At 39.9% G+C, this 18,060-nt stretch overlaps 1 protein-coding gene across 2 annotated transcripts in view; it reads left to right on the top strand.

Moving 5' to 3' along the window:
- The window catches only part of NEDD4L (NEDD4 like E3 ubiquitin protein ligase), a 284,464-nt gene that overhangs the window by 203,526 nt on the left and 62,878 nt on the right, over positions 1 to 18,060 (top strand). For both annotated transcript variants that reach the window (XM_063295785.1, XM_063295784.1), the window contains 3 exons: positions 9,421 to 9,482; positions 9,609 to 9,708; positions 10,952 to 11,118. In XM_063295785.1, the coding sequence (XP_063151855.1) occupies positions 9,421 to 9,482; positions 9,609 to 9,708; positions 10,952 to 11,118 (329 nt within the window). The remainder of the gene's footprint in view (positions 1 to 9,420; positions 9,483 to 9,608; positions 9,709 to 10,951; positions 11,119 to 18,060) is intronic.

Here is an 18,060-nt window from a genome sequence, read left to right as displayed (position 1 = left end):
GAGAAGATTCTACGGGGGGAGGGATTTCATTTGCACCAAGGGTTTTTAGTTTGTATTTGGCGCGCTTTCATCATTCTCAGCTTTCTCTGTGATCCTGCACACTATTCTTTAATAAATCAGATATCTTTGAATTCCTGCTCGTGAGTCTAATAGTGTTTTAGAATAGGCAACCATTACACAGAGTTTGTTTGCAAGATCTTTGTTGTTTTTCACTGGAAACCCACAAGGTTCACTTTCTAGAGCAGTGTTTCTCAACCATGAAAACTTTAAGATGCGTGGACCTCAACTCCTAGAAGTCTTCTGGGAGTTGAGGTCCACACATCTTCAAGTTTCCAAGGACAGGAAACTCCGTTCTAGAGCCTCAGCCCAGGAATATGTTTCAAGTTCCAGAACTGGAAATTTGCATGTGTTGACTTTGACAGAGAAACATACTCATTTTCCTCCAAGCTTCCTTGATTTTAGATCCTAACTGAAAATATTTTTAAAAAAATGTTTGTTCTTGTCATGGTTAAGCCAATGGGAAATGACTTGCAAATTACTCAGGGATTTACTAATAGATCCCAGTGCTGCTTTAGTCAGCCTTGCCTTAAACAGCATTACCCAACATATTGGTGATGTGCCACTCTATAGGAAAAAGTTGAGTGCTTCATTCATTTCAATTTTAATTGCTTTATTTATTCATACTTATTTATTTAAGCTATTTCTATGTCACCCTTTATTCATACAGCCACCTCAAGCAAGCAAGCAAGCTAGATAATAATAATAATGCTCAATAAAATCTCATAGTGGTATCTGTGTCAAAACCTTCCATTTTCATGACTGAGCAGGACTTTGTGCCTCATCTCCTATACTGAAATTAATCAGTCATCAAGCATCTGCAAAGTTGCCAGTCATTGTTCTAAAATGAAATCATTTAGGGACTTTATTGTAGATATTTCATACTGAGGATTTCGTTCTCTCTCTAGCTTTCTGTTTTTTGCAGGAAAGAATGCCACTGTGCTCCCATAAAAATAGTGATTTCCATTTATTTCAGTCTCACTGATTACCCTTTTAGATACTACATATGCAAACTAACTGGTCCCACTGAAAGGGCTGTCTACCTTTCTTTAAAACTGTATCTGTCTAAAATTCTGACCCTGCTGTCTCACTTATAATAAAAACTCAGAGGAGAGAAGATCACATTTAAGAATTGTGGGAAAAAACAAAGGACAAGATGTCCACATTTATGACCAGTGCTAGATAAAATGAGGCAATAGATAATTTTCCTCCCTTTCTTGAGAATTTTCTCCATTTCCAAATGAGCTATAGCGCCACTTTGCATAGCCATTACTGTTGATGCAAACAGTAGTTAATTTCAAACAATTTATTAGGATAGCACTCAGCATTGACAGTGGCTTCTATAGATGTGCGCATGTCTGAATCAAAGCATACAGGTAGTCCTCACTTAACAACCACAATTGGGACTGGCAACTCTGTCACTAAACGACATGGCTGCTGAGTGAAATATCACATGACCGTGACTTGCAATTTTACTGTTGGCTTCTCCATTGACTCTCCTTGTCGGAATCTGGCTGTGAAGTGTGTAAATGGTGATCGTGTGACTGCAGGACCCTGTGACAGTCGTAAACGCCCGCCAGTTGCCAAGCACCCAAATCTCAATCACATGATTGTGGGGATGCAGTGACAGTTTAAATGCAAAGACCAGTCATAGAGTTACTTTTTTCAGCACTGTTGTAACGTTGAATGGTCGCTAAACAGGGTAGTCGTTAAGCAAGCACTACCTGCAGACATCTAAATGCTTATTGTAACATTGTGACTAGTATTTAAATGAATTTGGATTAAATGCCGCACCATGGTTTATTCTAAAAAGTAGGGGAATTCAAGAATTTGAAAATATGAAGTTAGAGAAAGGAATTTGCAGATGTTCCATATCTACTATCATTATTTAGGCAAATAGGAATATCATCTTCAGCAAAGGATTGTTACCTTGTCGTGGTGCTGGAGCTTGAGCACCTCCATGATGACATGAGCTAAACCGTGAAGGGCCACCCAAGACGGGAGGGTCATGACAGAGAGGTCAGACTAAATGCGATCCCTGGGGAAGGTAATGGCAACCCACCCCAGTATTCTTGCCATGAAAACTAAATGGATCGGTACAACCAGAGATATGTCGGTATGCCATTGGAAGATGAGACCCCCAGGTCGGAAGATGGTCAAAATGCTACTGGGGAGGAACAGAGGATGAGTTCAACTAGCCCCAGACGTGATGACGCAGCTAGCTCAAAGCCGAAAGGACGGCTAGCAGCCGATGGTGCTGGTGGTGAACGGCGAATCCGATGTTCTAAGGATCAACACACCATTGGAACCTGGAATGTAAGATCTATGAGCCAGGGCAAATTGGATGTGGTTATTGGTGAGATGTCAAGATTAAAGATAGACATTTTGGGCGTCAGTGAACTGAAATGGATTGGAATGGGCCACTTCACATCAGATGACCACCAGATCTACTACTGTGGACAAGAGGACCACAGAAGAAATGGAGTAGCCTTCATAATTAATAGTAAAGTGGCTAAAGCAGTGCTCGGATACAATCCAAAAAACGATAGAATGATCTCAATTTGAATTCAGCGCAAGCCATCTAACATCACAGTGATCCAAATATACGCCCCAACCACAGATGCTGAAGAAGCTGAAGTAGAGCAGTTCTATGAGGATCTGCAGCACCTACTGGACAACACGCCTAAAAGAGATGTTATTTTCATCACGGGAGACTGGAATGCTAAGGTGGGCAGTCAAATGACACCTGGAATTACAGGTAAGCATGGCCTGGGAGAACAAAACGAAGCAGGACATAGGCTGATAGAATTTTGCCAAGACAGCTCACTCTGCATAACAAACACTCTCTTCCAACTACCTAAGAGACGGCTTTATACATGGACTTCCCCAGATGGACAACACCGAAATCAGATTGACTACATCCTTTGCAGCCAAAGGTGGCGGACATCTATACAGTCGGTAAAAACAAGACCTGGAGCTGACTGTAGTTCCGATCACGAACTTCTTCTTGCACAATTTAGGATCAGACTAAAGAGATTAGGGAAGACCCACAGATCAGCTAGATATGAGCTCAGTAATATTCCTAAGGAATATGCAGTGGAGATGAAGAATCGATTTAAGGGACTGGACTTAGTAGATAGGGTCCCAGAAGAGCTCTGGACAGAAGTTTGCAACATTGTTCAGGAGGCGGCAACAAAATACATCCCAAAGAAAGAGAAAACCAAGAAGGCAAAATGGCTGTCTGCTGAGACACTAGAAGTAGCCCAAGAAAGAAGGAAAGCAAAAGGCAACAGTGATAGGGGGAGATATGCCCAATTAAATGCAAAATTCCAGAGGTTAGCCAGAAGAGATAAGAAATTATTTTTAAACAAGCAATGCGCGGAAGTGGAAGATGACAATAGAAGAGGAAGGACAAGAGACCTCTTCCAGAAAATTAGAAACATTGGAGGTAAATTCCAGGCCAAAATGGGTATGATCAAAAACAAAGATGGCAAGGACCTAATAGAAGAAGAAGAGATCAAGAAAAGGTGGCAAGAATATACAGAAGACCTGTATAGGAAGGATAACAATATTGGGGATAGCTTTGACGGTGTGGTCAGTGAGCTAGAGCCAGACATCCTGAAGAGTGAGGTTGAATGGGCCTTAAGAAGCATTGCTAATAACAAGGCAGCAGGAGACGACGGCATCCCAGCTGAACTGTTCAAAATCTTGCAAGATGATGCTGTCAAGGTAATGCATGCTATATGCCAGCAAATTTGGAAAACACAAGAATGGCCATCAGATTGGAAAACATCAACTTGTATCCCCATACCAAAAAAGGGAAACACTAAAGAATGTTCAGACTATCAAACAGTGGCACTCATTTCACATGCCAGTCAGGTAATGCTCAAGATCCTGCAAGGTAGACTTCAGCAATTCATGGAGCGACAATTGTCAGATGTACAAGCTGGGTTTAGAAAAGGCAGAGGAACTAGGGACCAAATTGCCAATATCCGCTGGATCATGGAAAAAGCCAGGGAGTTTCAGAAAAACATCTATTTCTGTTTGATTGACTATTCTAAAGCCTTTGACTGTGTGGACCATAACAAATTGTGGCAAGTTCGTAGTGGTATGGGGATACCAAGTCATCTTGTCTGCCTCCTGAAGGATCTGTATAACGACCAAGTAGCAACAGTAAGAACAGACCACGGAACAACAGATGTAGAAGTAGTGAAAGACTTTGTATTTCTAGGTGCAAAGATTACTGCAGATGCTGACTGCAGTCAGGAAATCAGAAGACGCTTAATCCTTGGGAGAAAAGCAATGACAAATCTCGATAAAATAGTTAAGAAACCAGCATATTTTTAGGCCTTTTTTTCCCCAGTGTCATACAGTTACAGTGCATTTGGATTCTTGCACATTCTTTTTTCAATTTGCCTGTGGAGTGAAACCCTTTTTTTTTTACTGAGAAGATACTGGCTTGCAGTGGTTCAAAACTGAAAAGACTGTGTTGCAACTTGACAAATTAAGGATTTCACATGGAGCTGATATTTTAAAGAAAACTAGCTATGTATCAAGCTCTGCAATGGGTAATAATACTTTCCAGAGAGTTCCAGAAGGCCCTTAAAGCCCAGCTTGGTTCCCAGACCAGGGGTTAGTGTGTTGGTGGAGCCCCTGTCTTGTTTTATTTGATTATTACGGTTGTTTTCTCATCCAGGTGCTTATGTTGTCTTGTTTTTAATTGTATAGTCTGATGTTGCAAGCCGCCCAAAGTGTTTTGGAGTGGACAGCCATAACAAATTTAATAAATGATAATGATAATGATATAATAAATAAACCTTTGGGAAAGAAATTTAGGATCTCCTAAAGCTACTGAAAAGAAAGAAGTCAGTCATATTTTTTCTCTTTCTTTCCATGATGAGTTACTTTTATTTATTTACTGTCATATTTCTCCCCGCCCAACTCGTACTATGACGACACTGGGCGGTTTACTTACTGGTTTGTGTAAGATGAAGAGGGAATTTTCATGGCACTGATGAAATAGTCACACTATTCATATGCTGCCCTCCCTGGTCCACTATCAGGTATTTCTCATTAACAGAATGACCAGCACTAGATACAACCTTTTACACGGTTAGGGTTGGTAACTCAGTATGCAGCGATTTCTTTACATCATTCAGATTTTAAAGAAAAAATTGAAGCCACTAAAGACGGCTGCATGCATATATCTGTATGTGCTTTGCAGGGACAGATGCAAATAGTAATTTCACCTCTTATTTCAGCTTTGGTAGGTTGTGGAATCCGATGCCAAATGGTTAAATTTGCATCCAATTGCAAATTTGCATCCATTCATTTGTATAATACTAATCAATGCTACTAAATAGTGCATTTGTAAAAATTGAATTTGTTCCAAAGAAAATAAACAGTGAAGAATTATTTTGGACATTTCCCATCTCACATGGGTAATTACAGATTTTGGCTGGCAAGTTCCAGCAGACTAAGAGGTATTGCTGCAGACAATGAAAATCCGGTTTGTTTGTTTTTTCCACCAGTATCAAATTTACTGATTTCATCTTAATCTGAATATCATTTATTCCACCATCACAAAAGAGTTTCTCTAAAATTTTCCTTGAATCAGGAGTTGAGTGTTAGAACAGGCCCTCCTGGTCCGTCCCTGCCTATTTCTTAAGACGCTTCCTTTTCCATCTTCCTGATATGGGAAAAAAACAGGAACTTTTAGGGGTGAGTGACCAAGGAGAAGAATTGACAGTGGATTTCAAGGACTATATAATCCTACAGTCTAAATAACAGGCTAGATGGAGACTTTTCATTACTTGCCAGGCAGCTGTTCTGTAGGAATTAATTTGCTGTTTTGAGCTTTGTCAGCTGTTTTTTCCAAGATGTTTGCATTTGCCTTGAGTATTATAGTTCCCTAAGAGGCTGAAAGCTGGGGTGGTCCACTGAAGACGTAAATATCTAATTTGCAGGAGGGTGTAGAATCAATTATGGAGGTATCCAGTAGCAGATGCTTCTCTGCTATATAGCAAAGTTTTAACTACACATGCTTTTCAGCAACAAATGTAAGACGTGTCTGGATAGGTGAGAGAACCAGCAAGAAAATATAAAATTTTGTGCATATGAATTTGCAAGAATTTCTTCTAAAGGAGGGAGGGCGTATTCCCACAAAGGACATGCTGGTCAATATGTTTGGACCATCATTAGTTGGGTTTTTCCCTACTAGAGAAGACATTTTTTACTGGTCCCTGCGGATAATATACAAATCCACAGTTTTGAAGGGCATTTTTCCTCATAAATGAAACCATATCGTGTCATAATGGAAAATACTCTTGTTCTCCTTTAGGGAATGACTTGATGCCAAGTGTTTTGGTAAAGAATCCTTTGGGTATTAAACTTTGGGTATTAAACAGACAACTAAAATATCAGATCAGGAAAGAGTCCAAGTTTTTGCTGAGACTTGCAATTATAATGAGAGGAAAAAGAGAATAATTCCAGACTGTTTTAGCACTTTCTGTTGCCTTCATTGGTGTCCTGAGTTGTATAAGTTCATCTTTGTCTGGGAATTTAGTATGTCTTTGCTGCAGCTGTTCTGGTTGATTTCCTTAAGTACTGGAAGTTTTAAAGAAGTCTCTCTGCAATTTCATTTTTGGGCTAAGTATCTGTATTAAAAATTTACAACATGACCAGGACCTTTCCAATTTCTTTAATCAGCATACACCACTTTATTCCTATCATTAATCATTACTGTTAACTGTTACAGAGTGCATTGCAATCTCATTTATTCTACCACAATCCTGTGAGAAAGGACTATGGTTGCACTGGTGTGGAAAGCAAAGATGGAACCATCTGAATTTTATTTTATTTACTTTGAGATTTATTTTTTACATGCTACTTCTCTCCCCTTTTGATATTTCTTGATATTTGATGGTTCTTGATAGTCTTCCAATCACATTTTCTGAGTTTTAAAGTCATTATCTCAGCAGGTCCTGAATTAAGCCACTGTCGTCAGCATTATGATTAACAATAATGACACATCTCCCTGTTCTTCTGAAAGTGCACTTTATATATTGTCATTTGCTACAGCATGTTAAGGCCAGTTTTGCTGTCCAAATGTTACTGGTGGGAGAGTGAAGCTAAGCATTCTTTCAGTCCTTTTGGGACTGAGACTGTATTATTTGAATAGGTGCTGCCAATCTCATTCTCAGCACACCATGCCACCAAAACTCAAGGACATGCAACATCTCCCTTTTTGCACTCCAAAAATGAGGACTAGAATCCAGAGCAAATCTAAATGATTTGAATTGGTTTATATTTAAAACAAATGAAAATTAAAGATGGTCAATACAATTTCTGCCCACTAAACATTTTCTCCTTCTGTCATTATAATTTGGTAATAATGTTGGAAGGTCTCCTGATGATTCTTCCTAAGACTTTTCAGGGATGGATGCAGCCTGGAGGTTTCACGTTTCCTTTCTGCTCTATCTCCAAGTCAGCCTTCTACCACTCTTGCTGGGAATTACAGTAGCTGTAGATAGACGCAGTGGCGCTGTGGGTTAAGCTGCTGAGCTTGCCGATCGGAAGGTCGGCAGTTCGAATCTGCGTGACGGGGTGAGCTCCCGTTGCTAGTCCCAGCTCCTGCCAACCTAGCAGTTCGAAAACATGCAAATGTGAGTAGATTAATAGGTACCGCTTCGGCGGGCAGGTAACGGCATTCCGTTTAGTCATGCCAGCCACATGACCACGGAAGTGTCTACGGACAAACGCCGGCTCTTCGGCTTTGAAACGGAGACGAGCACCGCCCCCTAGAGTCGGACACGACTGGACTTAATGTCAAGAAAAACCTTTACCGTTACTAGATATAACACATATCTGGAAGCAGGGCCACAACTAGTGGGGGACAACCGGGGCATGTGCCCCAGTCGCCGTGCTGGGGGGGCCACCAAAATGAGCGCCAGGGGGGTACCAAAATGGGCGCGGAATCCACGTTCGCCACGGGTTACACAGACCCTAGTTGCGGGCCTGTCTGGAAGCACCAGGTTGGATAGACAGTAAAAGTAAAGGTACCTTCCAATAGAATAGAAGGTATTTGTTATTTAAATCTGACATGTGTACAGATACTGATAATGTACATGTAGAATTGTAAACCAGTTTGCAAACTTAAATCTGAAATATTTCTTAATGCCCTTTTCTTGAACATCTTTAAAGACAGTATTGTAACCTGTACTAGATGCCCCTTGAGTAATTTCTTCCAGAACCAAAATTGCCATTCTCCATTTCAATCTCTTTTTCCACATGAAAGTATGCACCTTTTTTCTGTAGACAAAACATCCCCAACAAAATAATGTGAATTATTTTGAATTGTTTTATAATTCTCAGATCTCTGCTTTAAACTGTTAGTGACTTTGCTTGAACATGTTTTACATGCTGAGTTATTGAAGAAACATGTTTCCATTCTAAAGATTACATCTCTGAGTCCTAACATTATCACAGCTTGTTCATAAATAATAACTGTCTGATGATTATTTAAAGCAAGATTTATGGGAAAAATCTGTTACAGAGGCGTTGGGCGGTGATGGGAAAGACTGTAAGACATGGCCTTATACTTGATAAAAAATATTGGTTCATCTGTTCAGCAATATTAGTGCTGATTAGAAACAGTTTTCCAGTTTTTCAGACAATATCCTTTTCCAAATCTGCATGAAGGTATCAGGGATTGAACTTTAGAGGCCACTGAACAATGGCTATTCAAGCTCCAGAATCAGGACAACCACCTCAAGATGTTCAGACAACCTTTTTCAAATTTCCTCTCCATGATAGTCTTTAGGCAGTGGTGGTAGTGAACTTGTTGCATGAGTGCAATATACTCTGTAAGGTATCAATAGTTCTTTGTGTAAAGTTTCTGCATCAAGTAAGTGTATTTTCACATGACAATTGTAATGTGTGAACCTAGCCATTCTGGTTTGCAATCCTTAGTTCATTATTAGTGTATTATTTAGAGTCAGCTGATAATAGTTTATTTGACAACACATGGTTTTAAGTGTGGTGTGTTAACCCAGTTAATAGTTAAAGAGAAAGTCTGAGTAAATGCCTGGAAGTGTAATTTTGAAGTAGTTGTCACTCCACAATGTGTGTCTTCGCCTCCCCAACCCCCAAGTATTTTTACACCAAGGCAGAGATAGTTGGTCTGAGCAATTAGTGGCATTGGGGGTGACACCTAGTGGAAATGCTCAGTTATGGAACTGCTGCCATGCCAAAAAAGCATTTCTGTTAAACATTTGTTAAGGTTGTTGTAGGTTTCTTATTACCAAGATATTTAGGTTTCTGTCCTTCAGCATTAATTATTTGATCTTCTTATTATACCAATAGACTGAAGACCCAACTATGGAAAGGCCTTATACGTTTAAAGATTTCCTTCTCAAGCCAAGAAGGTGAGATCTTTTCTATATACCCTACTTCTTCTTTTTTTAAGTTTCCTTTGTGTTAAAGTGCTTGTCTAGCTCCAAATAGTATTCTGAATCACAACTTCATTTACAATGGTGTTTTTCCCTCCATAGTCACAAATCTCGAGTAAAAGGGTTTTTGAGGCTGAAGATGGCTTACATGCCAAAAAATGGTGGTCAAGAGGATGACAGTGATCAGAGAGAAGATTCAGAGGTAAGCTCGTTGAATCAGGCATATGTGTTTTTATTTTTCCTGAATTGTCTAGATTAGTGCTGGCTGGGGAATTCTGGGAGTTGAAGTTCACACATCTTAAAAGTTGCTAGAGTTGAGAAACACTGGTCTAGATGATTGACCTACTGTTTTGCAGGTCTCCTGGTTAGGTCACAGTGAGGGCTTAAATTGCCCAAACTGAAGATGCCTCCAATATCTTGAACTCTTGCTACAGTAGATGGACTTCTGTGACTTTAGAAGGTGGTAAAGCAGTAGCATTGAAGGTATAGCCTCCTCATTATGTCACAGTTTAGACTGAATCAGCCTTGCAAGCAGAACAAGTTCCTTTTTATCATCACAGGATGGATCATCAGATCTGAGCTATTTTAGCCTCTTTACACTAGAATAGCCTTTAGCATGAAGTATTGTTTTTCAAACCTAGTTGAATGAATTCTTCTTCCAGGATATGAAGGAAGCTTACATTCCTTCCTGCATCATGTTTCAGAACTGAATTGTTATTCTGATTAACAGTGTTAGGTTGGTGGGAGCAACTCTTACTCTGCAAAGCTTGATGTTATAATATAGCTTGAAATATAAGTGTTTGGATGCATGTGCTAACTCCAGCTTGACCATTGGTAACCCCATGTATACTTCAGTGTGCTCTGCATAAGACTGCCTTCAAAGATGGCTAGGAAACAGTACCCAACACAGAAAACTGCAGCCTTGTCTTCCACTTTAGAGATGCTCTGCAGAAGAGGCAGTAGCCAGCAGTTTGTTTCTTGACTCAGTTAAAAGTTTGGAGTCAAAGTCCTCTGCAGTCACTTTTCTGCATGTGCCTTTTCAGAAGCACTTCCTTCAACATGTTCCTCCTCTCACTGTCTTAGATGTATGGATGGAAGCCCAGTTCTTTATCCTAGCTTTCACCAAAGTGAGATCTTGTCCAGTTTGTAGACAAATGCTTGATATATAAGTGCTACAGATTTGAGGCAATTTACTCTGAAAAGTAGAGTGGGTGTTTTGCCAAATAATTTATCTTTCACATGGGAATGTCATCTTAACATGTTTTGTCTGACCATTTTTCCATTTTTGAAGGGATCATCTTAAATCTGGCTCATCTTCCTTTTAGATTAATGTGATTATTGGAAATGGAGGCAAGGAACAATTCCTTCCATTGTGTATAATGATAATTGCACACATAAAGGCTTTCAGGCTTTAACTGTAGCTTTTCAATTTGTCCCCTTCAAAGCATGGCTGGGAAGTGGTAGACTCCGGAGATTCCCCCTCTCAGCGCCAGGAAGAATTACCCCCACCTCCCTTACCTCCTGGATGGGAAGAAAAAGTGGACAACCTTGGGCGCACCTACTATGTCAATCATAATAACAGAACGACACAGTGGCACCGACCAAGTTTAATGTAAGTTCCTGTTTGCACATAACACGTAACTTCATCAGATTTTATGATATCTCCATTGGTTTGAAGCAGTGTTTCTCAACCTTGGCAACTTTAAGATGTATGGATTTCAACTCCCAGAATTCCCCAGCCAGCCATGCTGGCTGGGGAATTCTGGGAGTTGAAGTCCACATGTCTTAAAGTTTGCCAAGGTTGAGAAACACTGATGTAAAGGGCTAATCATAAAGGGTAGGTTTATCAAAAGCTGGAATCTCTGTGGTCATAGGCAGTGAACCCCAAAGAATCATACTACAATAAACATGTGATTCCTTTTGTTCCATATCACAATTGTGGGTTTTCTTCAGGGGCTCATTATCATTGAAAACAAGGATGTTTGATCTGATCTAACCAGGATTCCTTTCCTCCTCATAATCTGAAATGAGATTACTGCTGGTAGACATTCATGGATACAAATATATTGTTGCTAACTAGAGATAGTCTAATTGAGAGCCAGTTTGGTGTAGTGGTGAAGATTCAGGGCTAGAAACTGGGAGCCAATGAGTTCTGGTCCTCCCTTAGGCATGAAAGCCGGCTGGGTGACTTTAGGCCAGTTGCTCTCTCTCAGCCCAACTCAGCTCACAGGGTTGTTGTTGCGGGGGGGTGGGGTGGGAACAGGCAGTGGGAGCATTAAGTATGTATGCTGCCTTGACTTAACCAAAACAAAGGTAGGATAAACTATAAATAAATAATAGTCTAAGCGTAATAACCTGGCCTGATTTCTGTCATGCAACGGAAGGAAGAAAAATGCTGCACGCACATGTCTTATTTGTAGACATCTGTCTACAGCATTTTCTCTCCTTCTGTTGCATGACAGAAGGTCAGGAGGCCTCTAATTAACCTCAGCTTCCTGTTTCACCTGATTGGGAAACAATGGTTGGTTTATCTTCCTGCCTTGCTCCATCACTGGTACCCATATAGTTCAGACAAAACAGGAAACTATTGACAATGAGAGACTTTTTGGTTTGATGACTTCAACCATGATGGCAGGTATGAAAGAGTGGTGGGCATGTGGAAAGGCTCCTTGATATATTGATTTATTAAGCTGAGATAAAATGATTGCTTGGGTTAAAGTCCTGTCTCTAATAAAGGAGGCATTGTTTTCAAAAGTTCTGCTGCAGTTAATGAATTAGCCTGTAAGAATCATGTGGCTACAACGAACTTATATAGTGACTCTTTTGGAAATCGTGATTTTAAAGGGTGGGGTTTTTTTCAGTTCACACTGTTTAATTTTGCCATTACAGGGTAAGTCAGAGTTTGTTTATAAGCTGTGCAAACTATTTGGAGGGGCAGTTTAAGGGAGTCTGTGCTTGCAGTTATGATGCTCTGGGCCTTCTTGAAGATTCAGCGCAGCTCCTTGAGTGTCTCTTTGCATAATCTGAGCATGCCCAGAAGATGTGAGGAGAGCCTCAAAGAGCCACATGCAAGTTTTCAAGAGGAGGAAGCACCTTAGATCTTCAAGTGGTAGCTTTGCAGGAGAGCAAAGTCCAAATGCTTAACCTAGTGTTTCTCAACCTTGGCAACTTTAAGATGTGTGGACTTCAACTCCTAGAATTCTCCAGCCAGCCGGCTGGAGAATTCTGGGAGTTGAAGTCCACAGATTTTAGAGTTGCCAAGGTTGAGAAATACTGGGTTAAATCCTGTTAATTTATAAAGTGAAGGACCTAACTTTGTTGACTATGAAGCGTGATACTTAAGACAGAGTTATTATAAAAGTCTAATATCCTAATGTGTTTTCATACGATTTTTTTCTTTTATACTTATCCTGATTCTTTTGCCTCTTTCATTATTTTCCTTCCAACTTTGTGTGATTTGCTGCCTAATTCAAAGCTCAGTTAAATTATTAAGGCTTAGTGAGACATGCAGGCACTCATCTGAAAAGCACTTCAGGGTTAAATCCTATTTTAGTCCAGTGAGTAAGGATACATTTGATTGGACAGTTAAACCTATTATGTTCAGGGGTGAGGCTCCATAATTTAAATGCTACTTAGACCTGAGTTATATGGGAAATCAATGCAACTGCCACATAGTGTGTTCATAAATATACATTGTCTGAAAACGGAGCTTTTTAAATGCACTGTCATCTGGACTTTTCAGTCAGGTTTTGCATTCTTTGGAAGAAAGGACCTTTCTGGGATGTTGGCTGAGTTTCTAAAAGACTGATTCTTGGCCTTAATTATAGGATTGCTCTATGATGTCAACATTCCAATTTAATTCCATAAAATGTAGTCTGCTTCACCATATTGATTAGTTCTCAGAAGTCTTCAGGGCTGTGAAACTGCAAAATGAGGAGCAAATTATCCCTTTAGGATGGAAGCTTGCACTTGCTCTTGTAAAGATTTGTCACATTTTATTGCTCTATTTGGGAGTTGTCTCCGGTATAATATTGCTGATAATAGATTCAGCAAGCGATGCTCATTTTTAAGACTTTTCCTTGAGAGAGGGAGTGGGAATGTAGCATGCATTCACAGTAGAAATACAGGTAGTCCTTGACACAATTGGGATCGGCACCTCCATCGCTAAGTGATGCTGTCATTAAGTGAGTCATGCCCAATTTTACGACCTTTTTTGTCACAGTCGTTAAGTGAATCATGTGGTTCCCCATTAATTTTGCTTGTCAAGTGCCATCTGGGAAGATCGTAAATGCTAATCAAGTGACCCCAGGATACTGCAACTGTCATAAATACTGTACATGCCTGTTGCCAAGCACCCGAATTTTGATCATGTGACCGTGGGGACACTACGGCAGTTGTAAGTGCAAGGATCAGTCATAAGTCACTTTTTTCAGTGCCATTGTAAGTTTGAATGGTCATTAAATGAATGGTCATAAATCAAAGACTACCTGTAATGCTATTACAATAGGGCAGATTTTCTCCAGAATAAAGTTGAATACCAAAGACAGATGGGACAGAAACAAGAACCAAAGCCTTTCTGAAACTTCCTTTTCTTTTCTAATTTTTTCAATGTTTTTTTTCTTCTTCTTTGTGCAGTAAAAGGAAATTGAAAGCTGTACAAAATTAGAACAAATGCCACAGATTGCCCATTCCTGATGCAGGCCAGTAGCTTTCAATTGTGGTTATCTTTGAATTCTTCATTCCCCATTCCTAAGGAAACTCTTTCTTCCACAGTTCTTCATGAAATATTTAGAATGTGGAACATGCTATCTTCATTCTGGATGCATTTTTAATTACCTGTTTCAAAACCTCAAAACACCACTGCATGGGACTGAACCTTCTCAAAAGTCTTTACTTCTTAAGAATCCCCAGCACTAATCTGGTTATGGTGAACTTATCTTTATATCCTGTCTTTCTGCCTGACCACCAGCTTCCAAGGCAGTTTACAATAAAATAATGCATACTCAGTGAAGTAACATGACCAGATAATAATGGCCTTCTTATTCTAAACAATTCCATTTCATCTGTCAATTCCAATCCCAGCCAAATGGTATAAATTATGATCAACATTTGTTTGGCCATAACACAAGCCAAGGGTGAAGCAAATGATACTCAGCAAACATAAAATTTGGAATGCCAAGTCTGGAAATTTATTATCCTGCTGCTGAGGTCAGATTTCTTAGAGATAATTGTTGTACAGAGCATTAATAGGCATGCACAGAACAATAGGCCATTACTCTCCTCCCCACCCCCTCCCTTTCCGGGGTATTAATATGGGCCAGACACATTGACAACCTCAGTGCATCCTTCAGTCCTGGTCCTTAGAGGCATTGTCAGGGATCATACATTTGTGCAAAGGCATAATATGGCTTGTTTTAGTTTTCATTGAGCGGAGCCTTCTCTAACAAGGGGCCATGTTAGGATGACAGTTCCCTTAATTCTCAGTGTTAGTCTTGCTAGTGGTGAATTAAATTGTACAAGAAATACTATATAGTTTGTACTTGATGTTCTGTCACTCAGTGTAAGCTGCCTAGAATCTGTAAAGAGCTTGCAAATGTATAAATTGATTAATCAATAATAGCAACAACAAAGGGTAAAGGGGGAGCTCTACAATTCTAGGGATCACCAGGTTAGGAAAGGCTGGCTTAGCACTATGTGTAAACACAGCTGTTTTAGTTTGTGAAACTGTAGTTAATGATGTAGCATTATGAGTGAACTTGGCAACTAACCCAAGAAACCATCTTTGTACTAACCAGTACTTAGAGATATATGAATCACAGTCTCTCTAAATAGGAACACTTTAAGAAATACACTCATAGTCTACCTATATACTACTAAAACTCTTGTGTCTGTTTGATACTGTGTAACCTTCAGTTGGGTGAAATGCTGCATCATAGGGCAAAATCTTTTCAATGAAGGTACCTCAAATGGGCCAACTTACAGGATGCCAGGACTCATTATTCCTGTAGGAGTGGAATTTGGGAAAGTTGTTGCTGTTTCAATGCCACTGCGCTGCTACTGTTCAGTACTGCCACGGTCAGCTGTGGTCACGTGACCCTCATTAATGTTCCCCGACAGCTTCCCACAAGTCAATAGGGAAGCCTGGGAAGCTTGCAGGGAGAAAGTCAATGGGATCACATAACCGTGGCTGACGACAGCAGCGTGGTGGCAGGTTTGGGCTTTTAACTTCCTGCCTGGGAAGCTTGCAGGGAGAAAGTCAATGGGGAACCTTGCAGGGAAGGTTGCAAGTTGCTCGAGTAAGTCTCCCCCACCTGTGCACCCCTCTGCCATTGAAAGGATGACCCAATGGGTCATGGGTTGTCTAGTTCCCTCTAATATCAATGCCATGCAATGTCGTATTTGCAGCATATGACAAACCCTAGGGCTTTAACATATGGAAAGCAACCAGAATATATAGATTATTCGATTTATACATTATACAAGGTGACCGTGTTGAAAAGGCTGAAACATTTGTTTGAATCACCATCTTCGGCTCTGTTACAGTAGGTGGACTTGTATCAAGCAGGCAGCAAAGTACCCACCCACTTATTTTGAAACTAATTGTGAATGGTCTTTGGAGAATAAGTAGGATCACAATCCTATGGAATCAATTCATATTGGTAAATGAAGCTTAAAAGGAAGTTAAAAGGAAGTTTTCAGTAGCAGATATTCTTATTCTGCAAGGCTTCAACTAAGATCTCCAACCTACACTCAGTACTGTTGGAAGGGGTGTGGGCAGATGAGTTTATAGTTTCACTTTCAGTTGGCATGTTCAACAGAGTTCTGGAACAAGGCTCTTGACCATTGCCAGGAATATTGCCACATTAAACTGCACCTCTAATGCTTCTTTGTCATTTTAAACTGTACAACCCTGGATGCCTGTATGGAGACCTTTGTAAGCAATTGAACAATAAAGCCATATTAAATCATTTTTAGAACATTAGGAGTGAATGCCTCTCAAGGAAAAGTCTAAATAGAGCAGATTGCTAAAATCTGGAAGTTGTTAATGATATACACATGTATGCAGCTAGAAGAAATTCCAGTTTTAAAGAAAATAACACTACGCCACACATCTAGTTTCTTCTATATAAAGGTATTAAAGCTTTTGTTCACAGTCTATACATTCTTTTCTGATTACGATTCAGCATCATGATTTGCATATCCTGTAGACCAGTGTTTCTCTACCTTACCAACTTTAAGATGTGTGGACTTCAACTCCCAGAATTCCCCAGCCAGCATGGCTGGCTGAGGAGGTCTGGGAGTTGAAGTCCACACAGCTTAATGTTGCTAAGGTTGAGAAGTACTGCTGTAGACTGTTTTACTGATAGAATTATTTTGAAGGGGCCAGCTAGTACAAGATTCCAAATTATAACATCTCCGATAAATGGCTGTGTAACCTCTGGCTACATTTACTGAATACATTTACTGAAAATTAACTCGTGGCCTTTCTAGCTCATGGGTTCTACTGTCAAACTGCTCTTACTAGTAACAGGTTGTTCCTGACATCCGACCGAATTTGTCCTCCTGTGGTTGTTTCATACCCTGTAAGCTGGAATGGAGGAAAGATTGGCTTTCTTTAGTGTGACCTTCCAAGTTGTCATATCCCCCTTCTCTTCTCAAGAGGGAAAATTCTCCATTCTTTCAGTCTTTTGGTCTTGTAGTTTGTGAACCCCTGTGTATGGTTTGTGAACCCCACTCATGGTGATTCAGTAAACTATGGACTGAAATAAAATAGTTCTCCTTGTTCCTATTTTATTGTCATTGTTGAGTTTTTAGATATGTTCTTCTTTACCATTGTCTTGACTTTTTAATGCTTTTGAAAAAGGCTGTGGATTTCCACTGTTGCTGTTTTGAGGTTCCACAACAGCCCAAGGAGAAAATTCACACACGTGTACACACACACACGCACACACAGAGCTTAATCCCTGGTCTGGAGCAGCTTCCCTTTAACAGCTAAATAGCCTCTAGTTTCTGACTCTTTGTGGTGATGGAAGCAGTAATGAAACAGTGATTATTAGCCAGCCTGTTCTTTGGACACGAGATTTATTCTCAAGCCATTTGCATGCCTTTACACTGCACTTTGAGCATCTAAAGGCTGATACTAATAAATGAAAGTGAAGTAGAGATTGAGGAACTAGAAGAAAGTAGATAAAGATGAATTCTGGAAGGACAAATAATTATTATGAGACAGGCAATCCTAGTTCAGTAGACCCTAACTCACAAATTCTTCACATACAAAGCTTAACTCTCAATCCATCTGTAATTTAAATATGGTATACCTGTTTTCTGAGGCTGGACTTTACTTTAATATCAGGTTTTTTGACAAGCAACTGGTTGGGTGGTTGGTTTCTGTCCACTATGATACAAATATTTCAGGAAAAGTGTTTTGTTTATCCCTTGAGTCTGACTCATTATGCCATTTGATTATAATTCTCAGCTTGTTTGTTTCATCTTCTATCCAATTTATAGTTGTAGACATACCCTAGATAGAGTGTTGTTTACCAAATTATTAAAA

Source organism: Candoia aspera, chromosome 2 (assembly GCF_035149785.1).
Source record: "Candoia aspera isolate rCanAsp1 chromosome 2, rCanAsp1.hap2, whole genome shotgun sequence".
Taxonomy (NCBI): Eukaryota; Metazoa; Chordata; class Lepidosauria; order Squamata; family Boidae; genus Candoia; species Candoia aspera.
This window is presented reverse-complemented; position numbering and strand designations above follow the sequence as displayed.